Below are 16,877 nucleotides of genomic sequence, written 5' to 3'. Positions count from 1 at the left end.
TAAGTTGTCCTGAGGACAGCAGACAGCAGCACATCTTGCTTGTGTTTAAGACAACCATTTTTAATTTTAATTAATAACTTGGATTCCCCCGAGTTTACATGTATAACAGGGCCGTCAAAGTAGGAGTGGAACTCTTCAGTTTTAGGTTTAAACTGAATAATTAGCAATAAAAGGACATATTTAAGAAAAAAACACTAGCAACTCACCTCCTATTTGATACGAAAAAGCTATTGTTTCATGTTCAATGAGATATGTTCTCGTATCTTGACGTTGTTTCTCTTATCTCGTCAGTAGGTGCTCACACCACCACGGAGTGGATGTTGCTCCCCATCATTGATCATCTGCTCAATACATTTCATCAGCAAGTTCGTCGGGCGTCCAGATAAGATGATTGAGTAGATCAGTTATCACTCGGCTCCCATTCCTTCCTGTATCTCGCTCTTCACTATATACTTAACGAAGCTGTGGGGAAGGGGGACAATCACTGTCTCTACTTAGAAAAAAAAGATTTATTCAAGTTCACTTTTGAATGAAACAATCACAAATCAGGAATAAGCGCATTTGCACGTATGCTGTGACAAAATTGTGTACTGAGTATAAATGATGGGTCACTATTTTGGAGTATATTACAGTGCAATCACTGTGTTCTGTACATGTACCTGTGTAAAATCAGCAAAAGTAGGCTTTCAGGTTGCTACAATAGTATATTCCTTTAAAACTAGGAATAATATTTGCAAAGTTTAATGCTCTTGCAAGACTACAAGACATTTGAGTTAAAAAAAAAAAAACAGACAAGGAAAAGTCTCCAGCCACTAACACGGATACATGTAGACCACAAACATCGGAAACACTTTTTGTTTCGGGCCTGAGCCCGAATAGTGTGTACAAGGAAATACTTCTAATCCAAACATTCAAACAAGTTACTCACATGACCTAAGATAGTTCCGCCAGAATTAAAACAAAAAAGTGGGAAAGATAACGATTTTGTTGCAATAGTAACTTTAAGCTGCAAGTCAAAACACCGGACCAGAAAACTACTTCCTGGGTGCACAAGCTAATGTACCACACTGACACGAGGCTAATTGTGGGTTCGCACAAGTATGCTTCCTGCTACAGGAGCGCTCCTCGTTTTCAATAAGAACACTACCCAGTGTGAATACAACCACAGTCACATATTTGCCATCACATTCTCTACCCAGTTAGTGTGATATCACACATCACACAGGGACCCTCTGGTTTCTATCCAATAGAGAGACGCTTTGTAATACACACAGAACGGACTTAGAGCACACAAGAAACACATTTAAACGATACAACTCTCCAGTATTCCCATTTAAACTGACTGTGCATTGCCACATTTTCTTTCCTCGTCGACTGAACCTTCAGGATGAGCTTCGTCGGGCCTCTGAAGGACCCCAGCAGCCGAGTCAGCGTCTTACTCTCAGGGACTCCCTTTCATCTTCTCGTATTGCCCCTCGGGGGCCACGCGCCACTGCACGTTGCCGTCCCCTTTGATTTCCAACACGTCAATACTGTTGACTGATTGCGTATCTAACTTGTGAAGCGACAACACAAGTACCTTTTTTTTTTTTAATAAGAGGCATTTCTGTCCTTTTTTGAAGGAGTCTCCCTCTGACATCAGTTTTCGATATTTAGAGGGATTTTCAGAAGATGTCTTTGCTTTCTAAAACCCGACACAGCGGCTCTCAGGTCAACTGGGTCAACTGGGGTCCTCCTCGGTCCAGCTTTGATTAACAAAAAATCATTTTTAGTTGGTGGGGAGAAGAAAAGCCTTCGGTAAGACACGTACAACAATTGATGGTCCAAACCAGCTGCACCTTCTCAGCGGCTACATCAATGCCCCTCATCAACGGAAGCGGGAACAGTCTCGCGTGCATCGTCCGGGTCCCCCCGGGCCTCAGTCCGGGCCCAGGTAGCCCGCGTTCTCGGCCGCCGGGATGTGTCCGTTGGCGTGGGTCTTAACGGGGGGAGTGAAATCCTGCTGGTAGTCCGGGTTGTCGATGCTGTTCTGCGGCGCGTACTTCTGGACGCCGTTGGAGGCGAACGGGAGGAAGGCGGGCGCCGCGACCTCGTTGAGGTACTCGGGGCCGCTGGACCCGCTTCTGAAGCAGTTCAGGTACTCGGCCTCGGCGTCGTCCGAGGAGATGGTGGGAAGGAGGACGGTGCGAGGCGGACCCGGGTGCTGGTAGACGGGATTCATCACATCGGAGACGCCGTTCTGGTTCATGTACTCTGTGAGAAAGACGCAGACATTAGCCAGAGCCGTAGATGTTTCTCGTCTTTCGTGTACACACACGGCTTGAATAGAAAGTAGCAGGTCATTTATAAAACTGAACGGCACACAACGGCGGCATGTTTCAGCCCATTAGCTGCACACCATTACATCACAGCGCCGCCGATCGTTTTCAGTTTGCAGATGGACTTCCGGGCAGTCATTATTTTGAGTTAAGGGGCCACGCTGCGATTCGTTTTTTTAACTTTAGGAGCGGTTTATTGATCGTATTCTTCAATCCGTCATAATAATTAAACATTACATTCAGCGGTTGACAGAAGTAGAGTGTTATGGGAAATGAGTCTCTGGAGCTCCATCCTTAACTAAGGCCTAAAAATTGGGATAACTTTGCATCGTCTATAACTTGAAAATGACTTCAGACAAAGGGCCAATCACCCTTCATTATATTTCGTTTTTTTTAAAGCTACATCAAAGTCAATACAGTTGTGAGTCTGTTGAATCTTCCCCCAAACGATGCATTCAAGGAACTTTGCATTATAAAGGCTATGCATCTACGATCTGCATTTCTTTAAGGATTAAAATAAAAAGAAATCCGTTTTTTTCTGTCTGGTGTAGGAAGGTGGTACTGTGGTTAGTGCGCTCAGCGGTGCAATCAGGTGCAGCAATATGCATATCGTGCAGTAGATGTCCCCCTTCCTCACAGAATGAAAACAGACGCCTTTCTGCCGACATGCGCTTCACTAACACGACAAAGTGGAGCCACGGAGGGGACGTGGATCTGCAGGGTACTTGCCCGGAGACGGCAGGAAGGCCTCGTCGATGAGTTTGTCGGTGGGGTCGGGAATGTATCGGAGCACTATGCTCCCATCTCTGCTCGGGAATGCGTTCTGCAACGGAAGACGGGGGCTGTTTTTAACAAGCGTGGCGCACAATGCAAATAATGAAACACAGAGATAGAATTCATTGTCTTTTTCATTTCTATTTAAAATATTGATTCTCCCTTACCACTAAGCCGGTCCTGCTGTGGCACGTCCCAATGCTGCTGTTAAGGCTCTGCAAAATAGATCATATGAAGTGGAGTTAATGTCTGACTGCGGAGGAGGAAATCGTGTTTTATAGATTTACAAAACATTTTATATTCTTTGGTTAATCATAAGGAAGACATTAAGGGAAAAAAGGTTAAACATGTAAGCAAACTGGTAGTTTCAGTGCACTACACAACAAAGTGGTGCACGATGTATTTAGGATTTATTCATTTTATTTTTATGTACTTTTATGTGGGTTTATTTCAAAGCCTCTCAGGGGACAATAAGTAATGTAATGTGTTTTCATGGTACCAGAGGATCCGCAGCTGTCATCTCAGCTCCAGCTGATGAGGATGGAAATAATCAAGCAGATTCATATTCACTCAGCCAATCTGACAAGCTTTGTGGTGTCTGTCAAATTCTCGAGTCAAAGGACTGTGAACGGTGTTAAAACCATGGAAACCGAGCGAATAAAGAGAACAGTGACAGCTGTGGCAACGCAATTACTTTCAACACGAAAAGGAAATTAAAAAACGGTGAAGGAGCGACCATCTGTGTGAAAAAAATAATGAAAAAAAAGTGGGCCGTGCCCCAACAGTGATATTAAAGTAGCAGGCTCATGCTGAGCGTTTTACAAGCCAAAGATTTAAAAGGAGTCGCCTGCAAAGGTAATCACACTTTGAGGCTTATATGGGCTGTGCAGGTACGAGGGCCAGACCCACGCCGGGCCTCCACTGAGCCTCGCTCGCCTCCCATCAATCAAAGGGCGCCCAGGGAGCAAACGTGGGAGAGGGGAAGATGATGAGGACGGGTGGGTGGGGGGGTCAGGAAGCGGATAAATCCTCCCACCGGCGACAGTTAAACCGAATGAGGGCGGCTGGGTTCAGGTACGACCGAGTCGTGTTAAGTTTAACTCTCCTCGCAGATCGATCATCCGGATTCGGTTTAAGCATCGGCGCTCTGCCGCTTCATGCGAAAGATAAAAACAACAACGACAATATATTCGAACAGCTGATGATTAGAGGAGGCTTTAAAGTTCATTCTGTCTCAATGGTTTTCTTTTATTTCACTTTTTTTGTGCGAGGTGAGACAGTCTTTAGTAAAAACTCTACATACACAGACAGTGATCAGCCGCCCCTGTGAGTGACATGAGGCCATTTGGTTTAATAAAAGGACTGGTCAGTGCATGAACACTAATTTCATGACTTCTTTGGAATCGATTGTCCCATAAAATATATTTTTGAAATACCAGCAGTGGCCTTGAATACATCACATTTGAGTCTTCTCATTTGTTCTCCATCGCTGCAGGATTTGTCTGAGCTGCGGTGGCACAATGTCCCCTGAGACAAAGAGGCACACGGGACTCCCCACGCCTCTGAGGTGTGTCCTTCCTCTCTGTGCGCGGTGTCTCACCGTGGAGTGAAGCAGCGGCGTTTGGGAGGTGCTCCGGCTGCTGAAGAAGCCGTGTTGCGGCAGCAGGTACTCGTCCGCGTCCACGGCGTCCTCCGTGCCGTCCCCGCTGATCAGGCTGCGGAACAACTTGGTGTCCGTGGGACTCGGCAGGTGCATGCGGTCGTCGCCCTGCAGGGGAGGTTTGCGCCGTTACGTCATCAGACCAACAACCGTTCCAGCAACCGTTAGAGCCGAGGTAGAAGACACACCTGAATGACCAGATATCGAGAGGGATCCCGGGCCATTTTTGTACACTCCGCTATGAGTTCCCGGAAACGAGGTCGGCTATCTGCGTCAATCATCCAACCTGCGCAGAGACAGATATCGTCACGGAACGAGAAGATGAAGCGAGACTTTAACCTTTGAGGGGTTTCCGCCCACCGAGCTTACATTTCACCATGATCATGTAGACATCGATGGTACAGATTGGGGGTTGAGGCAACCGCTCCCCTTTCTCCAGGACCGCGGCTATTTCGCTGGCTGGAATCCCGTCGTACGGCTTGGTGCCGAATGTCATCAGCTCCCAAACGGTCACGCCTACAGAAAGGGGGACAGTCGGCATAAGTGAATCTGTTTAAGCTGTCAATCGCCTTGTTTTGGCTCCCGATAAAAAGAGAAGAAATGAGAGTGACGGGGAAGTAAGACCGAATATCACACGGAATCCAAAGAGCTGTGTTGACAAATTGGGAGTGGGCGAGTCGGCAGGATGCATCTCTCTCTGTTTAGGAGGAACTGAATAAGGGAGGAAACAAATCTGCCTGTCACTTCTGCCGGGGCCTGCTGATGCTTTCGCCATATTGAGCGGAAGGCAAGATCAGAACCCTTTGGGGCCGGCCCACACAATAAAGCTGTGCGCCGTGCGAAGGCATCTGTGCGTATGTGGGCTGTGGCAACGACACGTCTTTCCATGTTGACAGATTCAACTTGAATTACCACCACTTGATTGTATTCGTCCACAAAGTTGCAGTTTAAACAGATGCGGGTCCAGAATGTCGTCCCTTTATCGTTCTTTTCTATCAGACAGTATTGCGAAATCGTCATTATGACCATGTGAATTCCTTGAGTCATTTCCAGAAATGTGTTTGGGGAGATTGGGACCTTTGACCGCTGACTTCTAACGCGTTCATCCTCCAGTCTAAGTGGATACAAGGCCTCGGACCTCGGCTGTTCCCGGAGCAAAGGCCTTTTTCCTCTAATCGCTTACGCTTAAATCACTTCATTTGGGACGGAATACATTCCTCCAGCGAGACCGGCGCCAAAACCCGCCAGTACAGAAACAGCTGTGAGACATTTGTGAAGTTACCGTAGCTCCATACGTCACTCTGGTGCGTGTAGGTTCTGTTGAGGATGGATTCAAGAGCCATCCATTTAATTGGTACCTGCGGCACAGAAAATAGTTGATGTAATAATAGCAAAAGATGGAGTAACTATACCTGTAAAGTTACGCTTAACATGATAACATGATGGGAAATAGTGCTTTCAGTTTCTCAAAGAAACGCTATTGTGAGAATGAACTTATCTGATTTGTTATTTTTCTTTCTTCTGACAGATCTATTAATACTGGCTTACATAAGATACAATCTAGAGCAAAACTAGATTTGCAAAAATAACATATTTTGTTCATCTACAGGAAGTCGTTTGTCTAACATTTGCAACCAGGCGGACAAATGATGTCGATAAAGACAAAATAGGGCTGAAACCCCCTCCTGACCTTTCCACCATCTGCATGGTACTCCTTCTCATCCGCGTTGAGGAGTTTGGCCAGACCGAAGTCGGTGATCTTGACGTGTTGAGGAGTCTTCACCAGGACGTTTCTCGCTGCCAGGTCCCGATGTACCAGATGGCGCTCCTCCAGGTAGTTCATTCCCTTTTGTCAAACAAACAATGAATCAAAGTTGTTACGTAAGCGCCGGGCTCTCTGATACGGCGGGGAAACATTACATGATCAGACACGATCAAGGTAGCGAATGGACATCATCATATAATAAGTCCTGTCGCTCAACAGTAATTATTAACAGATAAAGACAGCATGTACTGTTCTTTCTAGCAGGTGCAAATATAATCATCATTATGGGAGAAACGCCCACACTTGGCTCGGACGGACGGTGCTGTTAGAGTGAGTGACGCCCTCTTACCTTGGCTATCTGCACGCACCAGTTGAGCAGGTACTGGGAGCCGACGTTGTCCTTGTTCTCCCTGACGTAGTCCAGCAGGCAGCCGTAGGGCATCAGCTGGGTGATGAGCTGCACGGTGGAGGTGAGGCAGATGCCGAGCAGGCGGCACACGTGGGGGTGATCGACGCTGGCCATCACGTAAGCCTCCTGCGGGGAAGGCGCCATGTTGAAAGAGAAATGAGAAAAACATTTTCCATCGATCCTGGAAAGGGACAGCTTAAAAAATGGGACATTGGTGGGAATATTTGGAGCAGTGATGCCCGGCCAAGCATATTTTTTGTGGATCAGCTGAGTGGAAACTGAGTCATCACGATGGAAAACTGGGAATCAAAGAAGAAAAAGAAGAAAAAAAAACGGGGATACTCAGCACCGGCCGCCTTCGCACGGAGGAGGTCCGTGCGAACAGCACAGCACAGCTTTATTTAGAAGATTTCCCGTAGCGAGAGCATTAATCGTATTGTCACTGTTCGGCAAAGAAACACTTTAGGTTTTTTTTGTGTGCATTTTGAGCATTTTACAATAAGCCTCTGCCCTTGAGCCATGAAGTTCAGACGACGTGTACGCCCGCAACTCGCTCCAGATGTGCAACGACTGGGCGACGCACCCACGAAACCGCAGGATCTGAGATGCACAATCAGCCTGTTTGAATAATGCATCCTGGGCAGGCTGCTTTCTCAGAGCGGCTTCAGGGCCGCATTCCTTTCCATAACGCTCACGCGCTCTCACTCACACACACACACACACACACACACACACACACACACACACACACACACACACACACACACACACACACACACACACACACACACACACACACACACACATACACACACACACAGCCACACACAGCCACACACACAGCCACACACACGGCCCTCCGTCTCCTCCGGCCCTTTTACACGGACAAAATAAGCAGTCATTAGTTTCGAATGGCGTTGCACGTGCTATAAATTACAGGTTCCGTTACAGATGATTTGACACATGCGAAGCGATACTTCTACTTTGAGGTTTAACTTTTTGATCTCATTTCCAACACACTATTCTGAAGCATTCCGGGAAACAACAATGGCTTTTCTCCATCAAAAGGTCACCACGTGAACCATTAGACCTACGTCCAAGATCTCCTTGTTTGCTTTTGGCGAAGTGGCCTCTCTCAAAACCTTGATGGCCACGGGTATCTTCACGTCCTCTCCCTCTGGAACCCACAGGCCCTGTATGGACACAGAGCTTGTGTTCGTTTAAGTGACTCAGGAATCGTCGAGACACAAGAACACACATGAAAATGTACAGTTAGTCACAATTACTAATGCCGACGTGTACGTGTTGCATCACTTTGTACTCCACTATGTTTGTAACGACACTTAACCCCCCCCCCGCCTCAATTTCCAAACATAATCCCTTAACCGAGCCGTGGCCCTCAAATGTCCTTTGGCCCTTTGAAAGAATGTCCTTGCTATCTAAAAATGTCCTACTTCTCAAGGTCTGATAGCGAAATTGGTCCTCACAAAGATATCAATTCAAAAGCACACATGCACACTTGTTTTGGTTCTTAGAGACAATATGGCATTGACTTACATTCTTTCTCTGGAGATAACATTAGCCTAAAAGCAACCCTAAAATAAAGGCCGAACCTTTTTTTTCCTCCTTTTGTGTCCCTATGAGCGCCCCACAGTGTACTGTGTGAATACTTGAATCCCCACAATGAGATCAGCGTATCTATAAATCTATAGAAACACTCACACACACACCACTGAAAGTGACTCATTCCTGATGCGGCAAGTTAAAAATGTGTCTTTGAAAACAGATGTCGACCAGCGAAAAACCCCGACGTGTGATGGCCGTGTAAACCCGCCACATGGATTAGTCCCGAGCTCCAGCTTTGATAAAGCTCTCTGACCGCCAATTGTTTTTTTGTCAGTACCTTGTAAACTGTCCCGAAAGCTCCTGATCCCAGCACTTTGATTTTCTTAAACTCGGGTTCCTTGAGAATCCGCAGCAGAGCCTGGTTTGGTGCCTCGCCGCTCGGAGTCAGAGGTTCCACCAGCTGAAAAAAGAAGGGCCGAGTGTTTGACCAGCCGCCGCGCACAACCGCCCTGGTGATTCTGCTGTACTTTTGTCTTTCAAGCAACAGAAAGAAAAGTGAAACCGTCTCTGCAACGATCGCCAACGGACTTTAAACATCTGGATGTCCCCTACCTCTCTCTCCTGGAGGAGTCTGCGCGTGGTTCTCTTCCTCTTGATGTGGCGTCGGCGTAGCAACACAAACACAGACAGGCCCGCTACGAGAACGGCCAGCAGCCCGCCGACCACGCCGGCCGAAATCACAGAAAGGCCGGAATGGCTGGAGGACAAGTGGGAGCTCAGTTTAGGAACGTGGAGGGAAAACAGAGCCATCGACAAATTCAACAAAAGAATGAGATGATGAGATGAGAACGTGGAACTTGGGCGAGGTCGGCGTGCCGCTGTGTACTTTGGCATCAGCGATTTGTGTTGCTGTATTTATTCACCTTTTATTCTGGCAGCCCTTCAGACCAGGTCCCGTGCACCTGTAAAGAAGCCAGTACAAAAGAATGTGATGGAACCGTCCTGCTTATTTCACACTGCATTCATCATGATGACACTCAAACACTCGTATTTGAATATGTGTTAATCAGAAGATGAGGCCTCCCAGATTTCTGCAAAGGGCAACAAGATGAAATACTTTGAATGCATCAATCATTGCAGAACCACAGGACGACAGCTTGAGAGATGTTCTGGTATCCCTGAACCACAGTAACCACCAGTATACCAACCAGCCACCGCCACAGCGGTTGATGGTCCATCAATGGATCGCATTTCATTGGCGCTGACATGACAGTCATGTACTAAACCTTACCTAACAATAAAATCTCTTATATTGTTTTAATAACACTCCCAAAATCTTCAAATCACACAGTTCTCTCCGTCTTTCTCAGCAGAGCACAAAGCCACAGATGACCCTTCTGGCTCCGATCAGGAAACCGCTTCAACATTACAACAGGGAAACACGGCGCCAGTTTCTTAAGTCAGCCGAGCGATGATTTTACCCTCGGGTGCAGTTTCTGTGGCACAGCTTGCACACTTTCATCTGATCGTTGTACTTCCACACCAGCGCGTCGTCCTCCCCCGGCACGCCCTGGGGACATTGAGCCACGCAGAAGAGGCCGTCTCGAAAGTTGGCACACTTTGCGCAGTTGCCAGAGCCCTGAAAGAATAAAGCGAGAACGCTTATTTACAACTCTCTTTAGAGGAGGAGTAAATATTACGTAAACAGCTCCGTCTCATTGTTCTAAAGCAAGCTGAGTCTTTCTCACGAAGATGTAAATGTTTGGTAGTAAAACAAAACAAAAAAACCCCTCCCATAAGTGTTTTAGTTTTAGCACATCTCGGTTGACTGAGTGACTTATTCACCCCGTCTACCTCTTCTGTCATAACAATGTCCCACGGTACATTCCCAGCTAGTTGCAGCTCCTTAATCTCCAAAAAGGGGCGAGGACCTGTTATGTTCAGTCGAGATTATAGGCGTTTAAAATTAGACTGTGGGCCAACCATAATATCAAACAGACGCACCCCTCGGCCCCAACACAACATGCCTTGTGGCTGCACACCATTATGGTCTAATCAGGCTTATGTTGATGGAGAAACGGCGCACAGATTTCACGCTGCGCAACACTTCATTTGTGGTTCGCTTTTCGTTGCACTGGTGACATTTTAGGTTCATGAATAAAGTGATTTTTTGCGGTATGTTGAATGGCAATAATCGTCTGGTGTAAACACACATACAGGTGCATTGCAGGTCGCGGTCCCATTCATGCGTTGACACTCTGGGTGACACTCCATGCAGGTTTTATTCACGACAGTCTCCCGGGGCTCTCTGCAAAAAAACAACAACAACAACAAAGCTGACAGACTGTCGCCGCTGGCTCACCCCATTTCAAACTGTTACATGCGGAGAGAAATTCATGATGCCTTTTTCCAGCGCACAGGTTACATTTTAAGCATATTGAGATTCAATGTTTGACAGAAATCTGCCAAGATAAACAGATGTGAGTGAATGTGCTATTTCAGCTACAATGTGTCCCCTATCTGCTGGAGGCTTGACCTCTAAACACCATGAAATCTTTTTTTTCTGGTCTTCTAATTGATTGAATAACAAATCCGCAGTGTCCAATGTCTAGTCGGGAAAGCTTGTGGTATGAAAACATAGTTTGAAGGAGTCAACTGGAGTTCATAGATCTGAACCGATTAGTTTTGTCTTAAAATGTATTTAACGCCGCATTTCAAAACCTCAGAAAGGCATTTTGAAGACAGATTCCTCCTTTACCCCTCCAGGACGTTGCAGGAGTCCACACAGCTCCCACCGCGGCTGAAGTCGCGGCAGGCAAAGCACATGTTTGAGCCGGGGCCCCAGCAGCTGTCTGTGGAGCACTTCCTGTCACACGTGTGGTTCCTGGTGGCTGAAATCAGACGTATTATCTCAACAAAGAATATTTCCTGCGTAATTATCCAATTTTTTGATTGTGCTTAATAGAAAAATCAACCACAAATGGATCTCGCTGGGATCCAATTTCAATTTACCACATGTGGCAGCATCTGCATTCCCTTCTATGTTAACAGTTTGGCTTTTTGATTTGAACAGCTCCTCCCAGTGGCTTTTGTCTGTGTAGCACAGGTTCTTGTTCCTGATGATGACGACGTCTCCATCGCTGATTTCCTTCATGGAGCGAAGGCCCAAGTACTCAATATTGAGGTTGGGCAAAATAACACTGCGGCTCCCCCTACCAGAGACGACACGGTGGGACAGGAGGAGAAAAAGAGAAATAGAGAAAGATTTGATGACCGCCTTGGGAAAAGCAAACCAATTGGTTGTGAGTCTTGTGAGGTTTTTACCAGTAACATACCGCTTTGTTCGTCCTCGAATGATCTCCAGGTTCTCAAAAGGACTGAGGGACGTCATGTTCGCTGGCCACGTTTGAATCAACAAGTATCCTGAAGTGACAAATGAGTTGTTAGTTGCGAAACTCCTTCACGTGAATTTAATGTGTCATGCCTTACTCACGTCTTATGCACTCTTACCAGTAATTTCCTTGACTGTCTTAAACACGTCAAGCTGGGCAGGGTCCATCGCTGGCGTATTGGTAAACGGATCTCTACAAATAACAAGAATGTACATGGTTTGTGCCGTGGTGATGTATTACAGATGTAGTTGATATACACATACGGGCTGAAATGCTTCCTCGACTTACCCGTAAATCGATGTGTGGATGATAGCAACGTTACCATCGATTTTCGTGCAGTTTTTAAAGGAGTCGATGTTGGTGGCATTGATAGACAGGATGGAAGTCATGTTCCCTGTCCCAAGTCCATTACACACTGTCAACGAATCAGCAGAGAAAGTGTTTTAAAGCTCTTGACCAAACTCCATATCATTCTGGCATAAAGCTAAACCAAACTGAGCATCACATTTGATTGCAGGCAAATTATGTCGTATGACTTTAGTGGTGGTACTATTCAGGCACTTTACCGCAGTAAATCAAGTGATACCTTCATGTAGAGTACAGTAAAAGTAAATTATTAGCAAAATGGTAATTATCAAATGTAAAGGTCATAATGCCATAAAGTTGTTCCTGTAAAGTGGCATATTACTGATTAATACATGACAACATTGGATTCTTAGTGCATTAACATCAAATTAGCAATTAACAAGTTGACATAATAATATTTAATGGTTCGATGATACAGTTTGTATGTAAAGTATAAGACGGCAGCTGGCTTCATATTTATATTAAGAGAAGGTTCTTGTTTGTTCGTATAATTCTAACGTGAATAATAATAATATGTCCATATTAGAAAAAAAGAATTGTAACAAAGAACAGTACTTTCGTCAATGTACTCGTCACCTCAAACTACACAGTGTGTGAGTCAGAAGTAATTCAGGCCGATACCTTTTGGGCACAGTCCGTCACACTTGGCGCACTTTCTGATTCCTCCCTCGTCCACCTCGAACGTGTTCACACTACATGTCCGCACACACGCTCCATGATCAGTTACCACATAGTTATCTGCAATAAAGGATATTTTATTTGTATAGCACTATTCAACAACAAGGCTTTTTAAAGTGCTTCACATACAACCATTGAAAAAATCCAAACAGAAAGCAAGGAGACTTAAAAACAATTTATGGACTGCAGGGTTTTGAAGTCAATTCTTTGTTTGACAGGAAGCCAGTGAAAAGAACTGAGAACTGTGAACCACTTTCCTGTCCTAGTGAGGACTGCAGCGCTCTGGATCAGCTGTAGCTTTCTGATTGACTCTTCACAGAGACATGTAAACACACCGTTATATAAGTAGAGTCTACTGAAGATAAATGCATGATGTTTTTCCAAATCTTGTTGAGACAGAAGTCCTCTTATCCCTGATATATTCTTTAGGTGAGATTAGGCGGAAAGTGTCTTGATATAGCGGTTCAGGTTGAGGTCCAAGTACATAATTGAACTTAGATTTCTAGCTTGTTTTTAACATCAGTAATTGAAGCTCAGCGCTTCAATTGAACTTTCAATTGTTCATCCTTGTTACCAAAAAGGATTATTTCTGTTTTATCTTTGTTTAATTAAAGAAGGTTTTGGCACATCCTGTTGTAGATTTGTTCAATGCATTTACACAGCCCTTGTATTGGATTGTAGTTTCCTGGTGATACAGTTATGTAGATTTGTCATCTGCATAACTATGATAACATTATTTGTTGTTTTGCATAATCTGAGCTAACGGAAGCATGTAGATGTTGAACAGAAGGGGCCCCAGTGTTGAACCTTGGGGAACGCCACGTGTCGTTTTCTTCGGCTCTAATGTGTAATTAACTACAGACAAGTAATCTCGGTCTTTCAAGCCCTGAATCAAACCAGTTAAGTGTTGTGCCAGTGTCCCACCCAGTTGATGGGTTAGGGTTAGGTGTCAAATGCCGCGTTGAGATCCAATAATAACACTGAAATTCTGTCTTTGTTAAAGTAGATCTCATTGATAACCTGAACAAGAGCAGTTTCAGTACTGTGGTGCTGTAGAAAGCCTGACTGGAAGGCTGCAGTATCTAAATTAGTCTTTTTTAAAAGGGGTTTAGTAATGGCAGTCATTGTATGTTGCATGATGTTTTCTAGGCGTGTATGGTTGATTGAAGTAAATTGTATCTTGGTGTTTAAAGAGATGTTATTCTGAGATCGGGAAACAACATATCCTGCGTTTGGTGTGGAGGCACTGACTGCTTATCTAATCGTCTGAATGTTATCAGTAGAAAAGGAGGCAAATTGGTAGCCCCAGGTGGATTGGAGCTCCCAATTGCAGCCACTAACACTAGAGGGTTTGTTGGCCCTTCGACGGTAGCAAATAAGGTCGGGTGTATTGTTATTGTTTTAGGTTATGATGTCAGAGAAGAAGGACCATCCAAATTATGATTACAAGGTCTGTCTTCACAGATGTCACAGTGGACCTGGAGCTTTGTTTTTCGCCTCCCGCGCTCAGCCCTGCAGGTTGAAGAACATCAAACGGATCTGAAGTTGATTAAGTATTAATAACCTGTGTGTGTTGTATCATTGTGTGTATATGATCATGATGCGGGGCCTTCAGTATGTTTACAGGGTGTGTTTTATTGGGACAGACCGTGAGAGTTGAACTGATGAGGAACAGTTGTTGCATTAACACGCACTGAAACTCAATCATTTTCTCTCTGTTTTTCTACAGTTTATTATTAAACTTAGATCAACTGTAACCAGTGAATGTGTAACCGCTGATGGACAACTTGGGAACTTGTTCAGCATTGCGCCATTTGAAAAAACTATATCACGCATGATGGGTTTGATTTTGGCCAGCGAAGCCTACTCGTTTTCCTTTTTTCCTTTAGTAGTTCCTTTAGTTTTCATAAATCACCTCTGTCTCCTACATAAAACTGAACGGCACCACCTAAAAAGACATATTTCCTTCTGGGAAGAATGGCACAGCTTTAAATCCTCAGACAAAAGAGTCCATAAATCCCAAACAATGTGTGATAGGTCAAATGCAAATGTAATACAAGGCACAATATGTCTCCCTACAGATGTAATTAGCTGTATTGTATTACATGTCTGTAAAAATATGTATGTGAGAAAAAATCCTTTGCGCTCATCCATCCTTACGTGGGCAGCTCCTGACGCAGGTGGCCCCGAAGTTGTACTTTCCCAGTGGGTTGGGTACCAGCTGGTGCAGGTTGGGGTCGTAGCGCATGAGGCCCGGGCAGGAGTCCTTGCACACTCCGTCGTCCTGGAAGTCCCGACAGGCCTGCAGCACAAACAACAGTCACCCAGTTCAGAGGGCCCATAAGAGAGAGCCACGCTCTTATGATAACACTGCATTCCTCTGCAGTCATGGCTTAATCCCCAAGAGCTGCGCAGGGAGGGAGAGCAGACGGTGTTACTCGAGGCGCTGCCAAGTAAAAGATTCAATCAGCCTTTATATACTTCATAGGTACTGAAACCAATGTCAGTACTTCTGATTATAAAAACAGGTGCTGCTGGGTGACAGCTCTTGTTTTCTGCTGATACAGATTTAATGAACAAACTCTGTGAACAGGCTGAGTGTTGTTGATTTTAAGCGTGTCCCTTTAGTCATTTCATTCCTCTTGTCCCTTAAGTGAAGGAAAGGTGTCTTTCTCTCACCAGGCAGTCGGTGGGCCGCGGCCCCGTGCAGCCCGCAGCACAATGTTCATTACAGCAGTCACTGGGAGAAGGCCCTTTGCATCGCTTAGAGCACTGCTGTGCACAGTTCAGCTTTGTTACTAAAAGAAAGAAAGAAAAGCAAAGAGTCGGTGGGATGACCTCGGAGTATTTTGTTTTCCATTCGTTGTTGTAATTGAGAAGCAATATTGAGGCTGTTCATTTTGCACGTTCAGGCGATTGCAAATACAATGAATATTCTGCACATATTGTTTTAGAAATATTAAAAGGTTCATTTTCCCCATCATAATGTCAAACGACAGAATAGGAACTCACAGGTCTGACAGTTTTGAGGACCGGGTGCCCAACATGAACCATTGTAGCAGCTCGGGTCACATTTCCCACCTGTAAAAATCAGAACGGGGGCAAATGTTCACAGGCTTTAAACTCTTTAAACATATTAGAGAAAATAATGAAATTCTGTGCGACCATCTGGTGTGATATGATTGACTTACAACGCGGATGGCTGATGGCCAAAGGGAGCACCATTTTGGGTTTGCTTTCGGCGTTGACAATGTCATACCACTGTATCGTTTCCACATTACATGGCTGTTTGGTCCCAAACTTAACACCTCCTTTAAGAATTTCTGCATAGAAAACCGCCAAGTGCATTTGATAAAACCACACAATTCATTTTACAACTCAGGATTGTTTTACAGCTTTATAGCAAACACATCACAGGCAACCGCCGACGCGTTGAGGTGGACTGACCCGTCAGGCTGGTCAGAAGGAGCTCGCTGGTCATCTGACCCGTAGGTTTGTCATAATTGGTCAGCACAGCGAGGCCAAACATTCCCTCGTAGAGCGAATGACCTCGAATGATGCGTAGGTTTTGCAGCGGAATCCTGGACGCCGTGTTGAGGGCGATCAGCACATAGCCGCCCACTTCTTCGATGGACTGTGGAAGAAAGAAGCGGGAAAACCAAAAAATTCACTATGATAATTTATCCTCCATAAGTTGAATCTCAATGAAATAATGTATTGTATCCTCTCAACTGGTGATAACAAATATTTTTACCACTCAGGGCCGTGCAATTAAAAAACTATTATGTTCATTTTTCTCTTAGTTGAATGAGAAAGTACTTTTCATTCGTCAAACATTTACACAAGAAAGAATGTTGTATTGCGATACATAATCATTGGGATAATAAATGACCATATCAATATCAAGATGGCACGTTGTTGCAATGCGTTTAGCCTCCATCGCGATAAC

The 16,877-nt window shown here is 45.1% G+C and overlaps 1 protein-coding gene across 1 annotated transcript in view; it reads right to left on the bottom strand.

Moving 5' to 3' along the window:
• Positions 1 to 494: 494 nt before the first annotated feature.
• Positions 495 to 16,877, bottom strand: part of egfra (epidermal growth factor receptor a (erythroblastic leukemia viral (v-erb-b) oncogene homolog, avian)) — a 32,572-nt gene continuing 16,189 nt past the window's right edge. Inside the window, exons 3-28 of the mRNA XM_040171544.2 lie at positions 16,376 to 16,562; positions 16,120 to 16,251; positions 15,941 to 16,009; positions 15,608 to 15,726; positions 15,089 to 15,230; positions 12,872 to 12,988; positions 12,173 to 12,299; positions 12,003 to 12,076; positions 11,828 to 11,915; positions 11,505 to 11,704; positions 11,251 to 11,383; positions 10,710 to 10,800; positions 9,974 to 10,131; positions 9,416 to 9,454; positions 9,105 to 9,249; positions 8,830 to 8,952; positions 8,021 to 8,119; positions 6,867 to 7,052; positions 6,443 to 6,598; positions 6,035 to 6,110; positions 5,122 to 5,268; positions 4,941 to 5,038; positions 4,693 to 4,860; positions 3,260 to 3,307; positions 3,048 to 3,141; positions 495 to 2,253 (exon numbers count right to left, since the gene is read on the bottom strand). Coding sequence (XP_040027478.1) covers positions 1,919 to 2,253; positions 3,048 to 3,141; positions 3,260 to 3,307; positions 4,693 to 4,860; positions 4,941 to 5,038; positions 5,122 to 5,268; positions 6,035 to 6,110; positions 6,443 to 6,598; positions 6,867 to 7,052; positions 8,021 to 8,119; positions 8,830 to 8,952; positions 9,105 to 9,249; positions 9,416 to 9,454; positions 9,974 to 10,131; positions 10,710 to 10,800; positions 11,251 to 11,383; positions 11,505 to 11,704; positions 11,828 to 11,915; positions 12,003 to 12,076; positions 12,173 to 12,299; positions 12,872 to 12,988; positions 15,089 to 15,230; positions 15,608 to 15,726; positions 15,941 to 16,009; positions 16,120 to 16,251; positions 16,376 to 16,562 — 3,351 coding nt within the window. The 3' untranslated portion in view covers positions 495 to 1,918. The remainder of the gene's footprint in view (positions 2,254 to 3,047; positions 3,142 to 3,259; positions 3,308 to 4,692; positions 4,861 to 4,940; positions 5,039 to 5,121; positions 5,269 to 6,034; positions 6,111 to 6,442; positions 6,599 to 6,866; positions 7,053 to 8,020; positions 8,120 to 8,829; positions 8,953 to 9,104; positions 9,250 to 9,415; positions 9,455 to 9,973; positions 10,132 to 10,709; positions 10,801 to 11,250; positions 11,384 to 11,504; positions 11,705 to 11,827; positions 11,916 to 12,002; positions 12,077 to 12,172; positions 12,300 to 12,871; positions 12,989 to 15,088; positions 15,231 to 15,607; positions 15,727 to 15,940; positions 16,010 to 16,119; positions 16,252 to 16,375; positions 16,563 to 16,877) is intronic.

The sequence above is a fragment of the Gasterosteus aculeatus genome, chromosome 3, assembly GCF_964276395.1.
Source record: "Gasterosteus aculeatus chromosome 3, fGasAcu3.hap1.1, whole genome shotgun sequence".
NCBI lineage: Eukaryota > Metazoa > Chordata > Actinopteri > Perciformes > Gasterosteidae > Gasterosteus > Gasterosteus aculeatus.
This window is presented reverse-complemented; position numbering and strand designations above follow the sequence as displayed.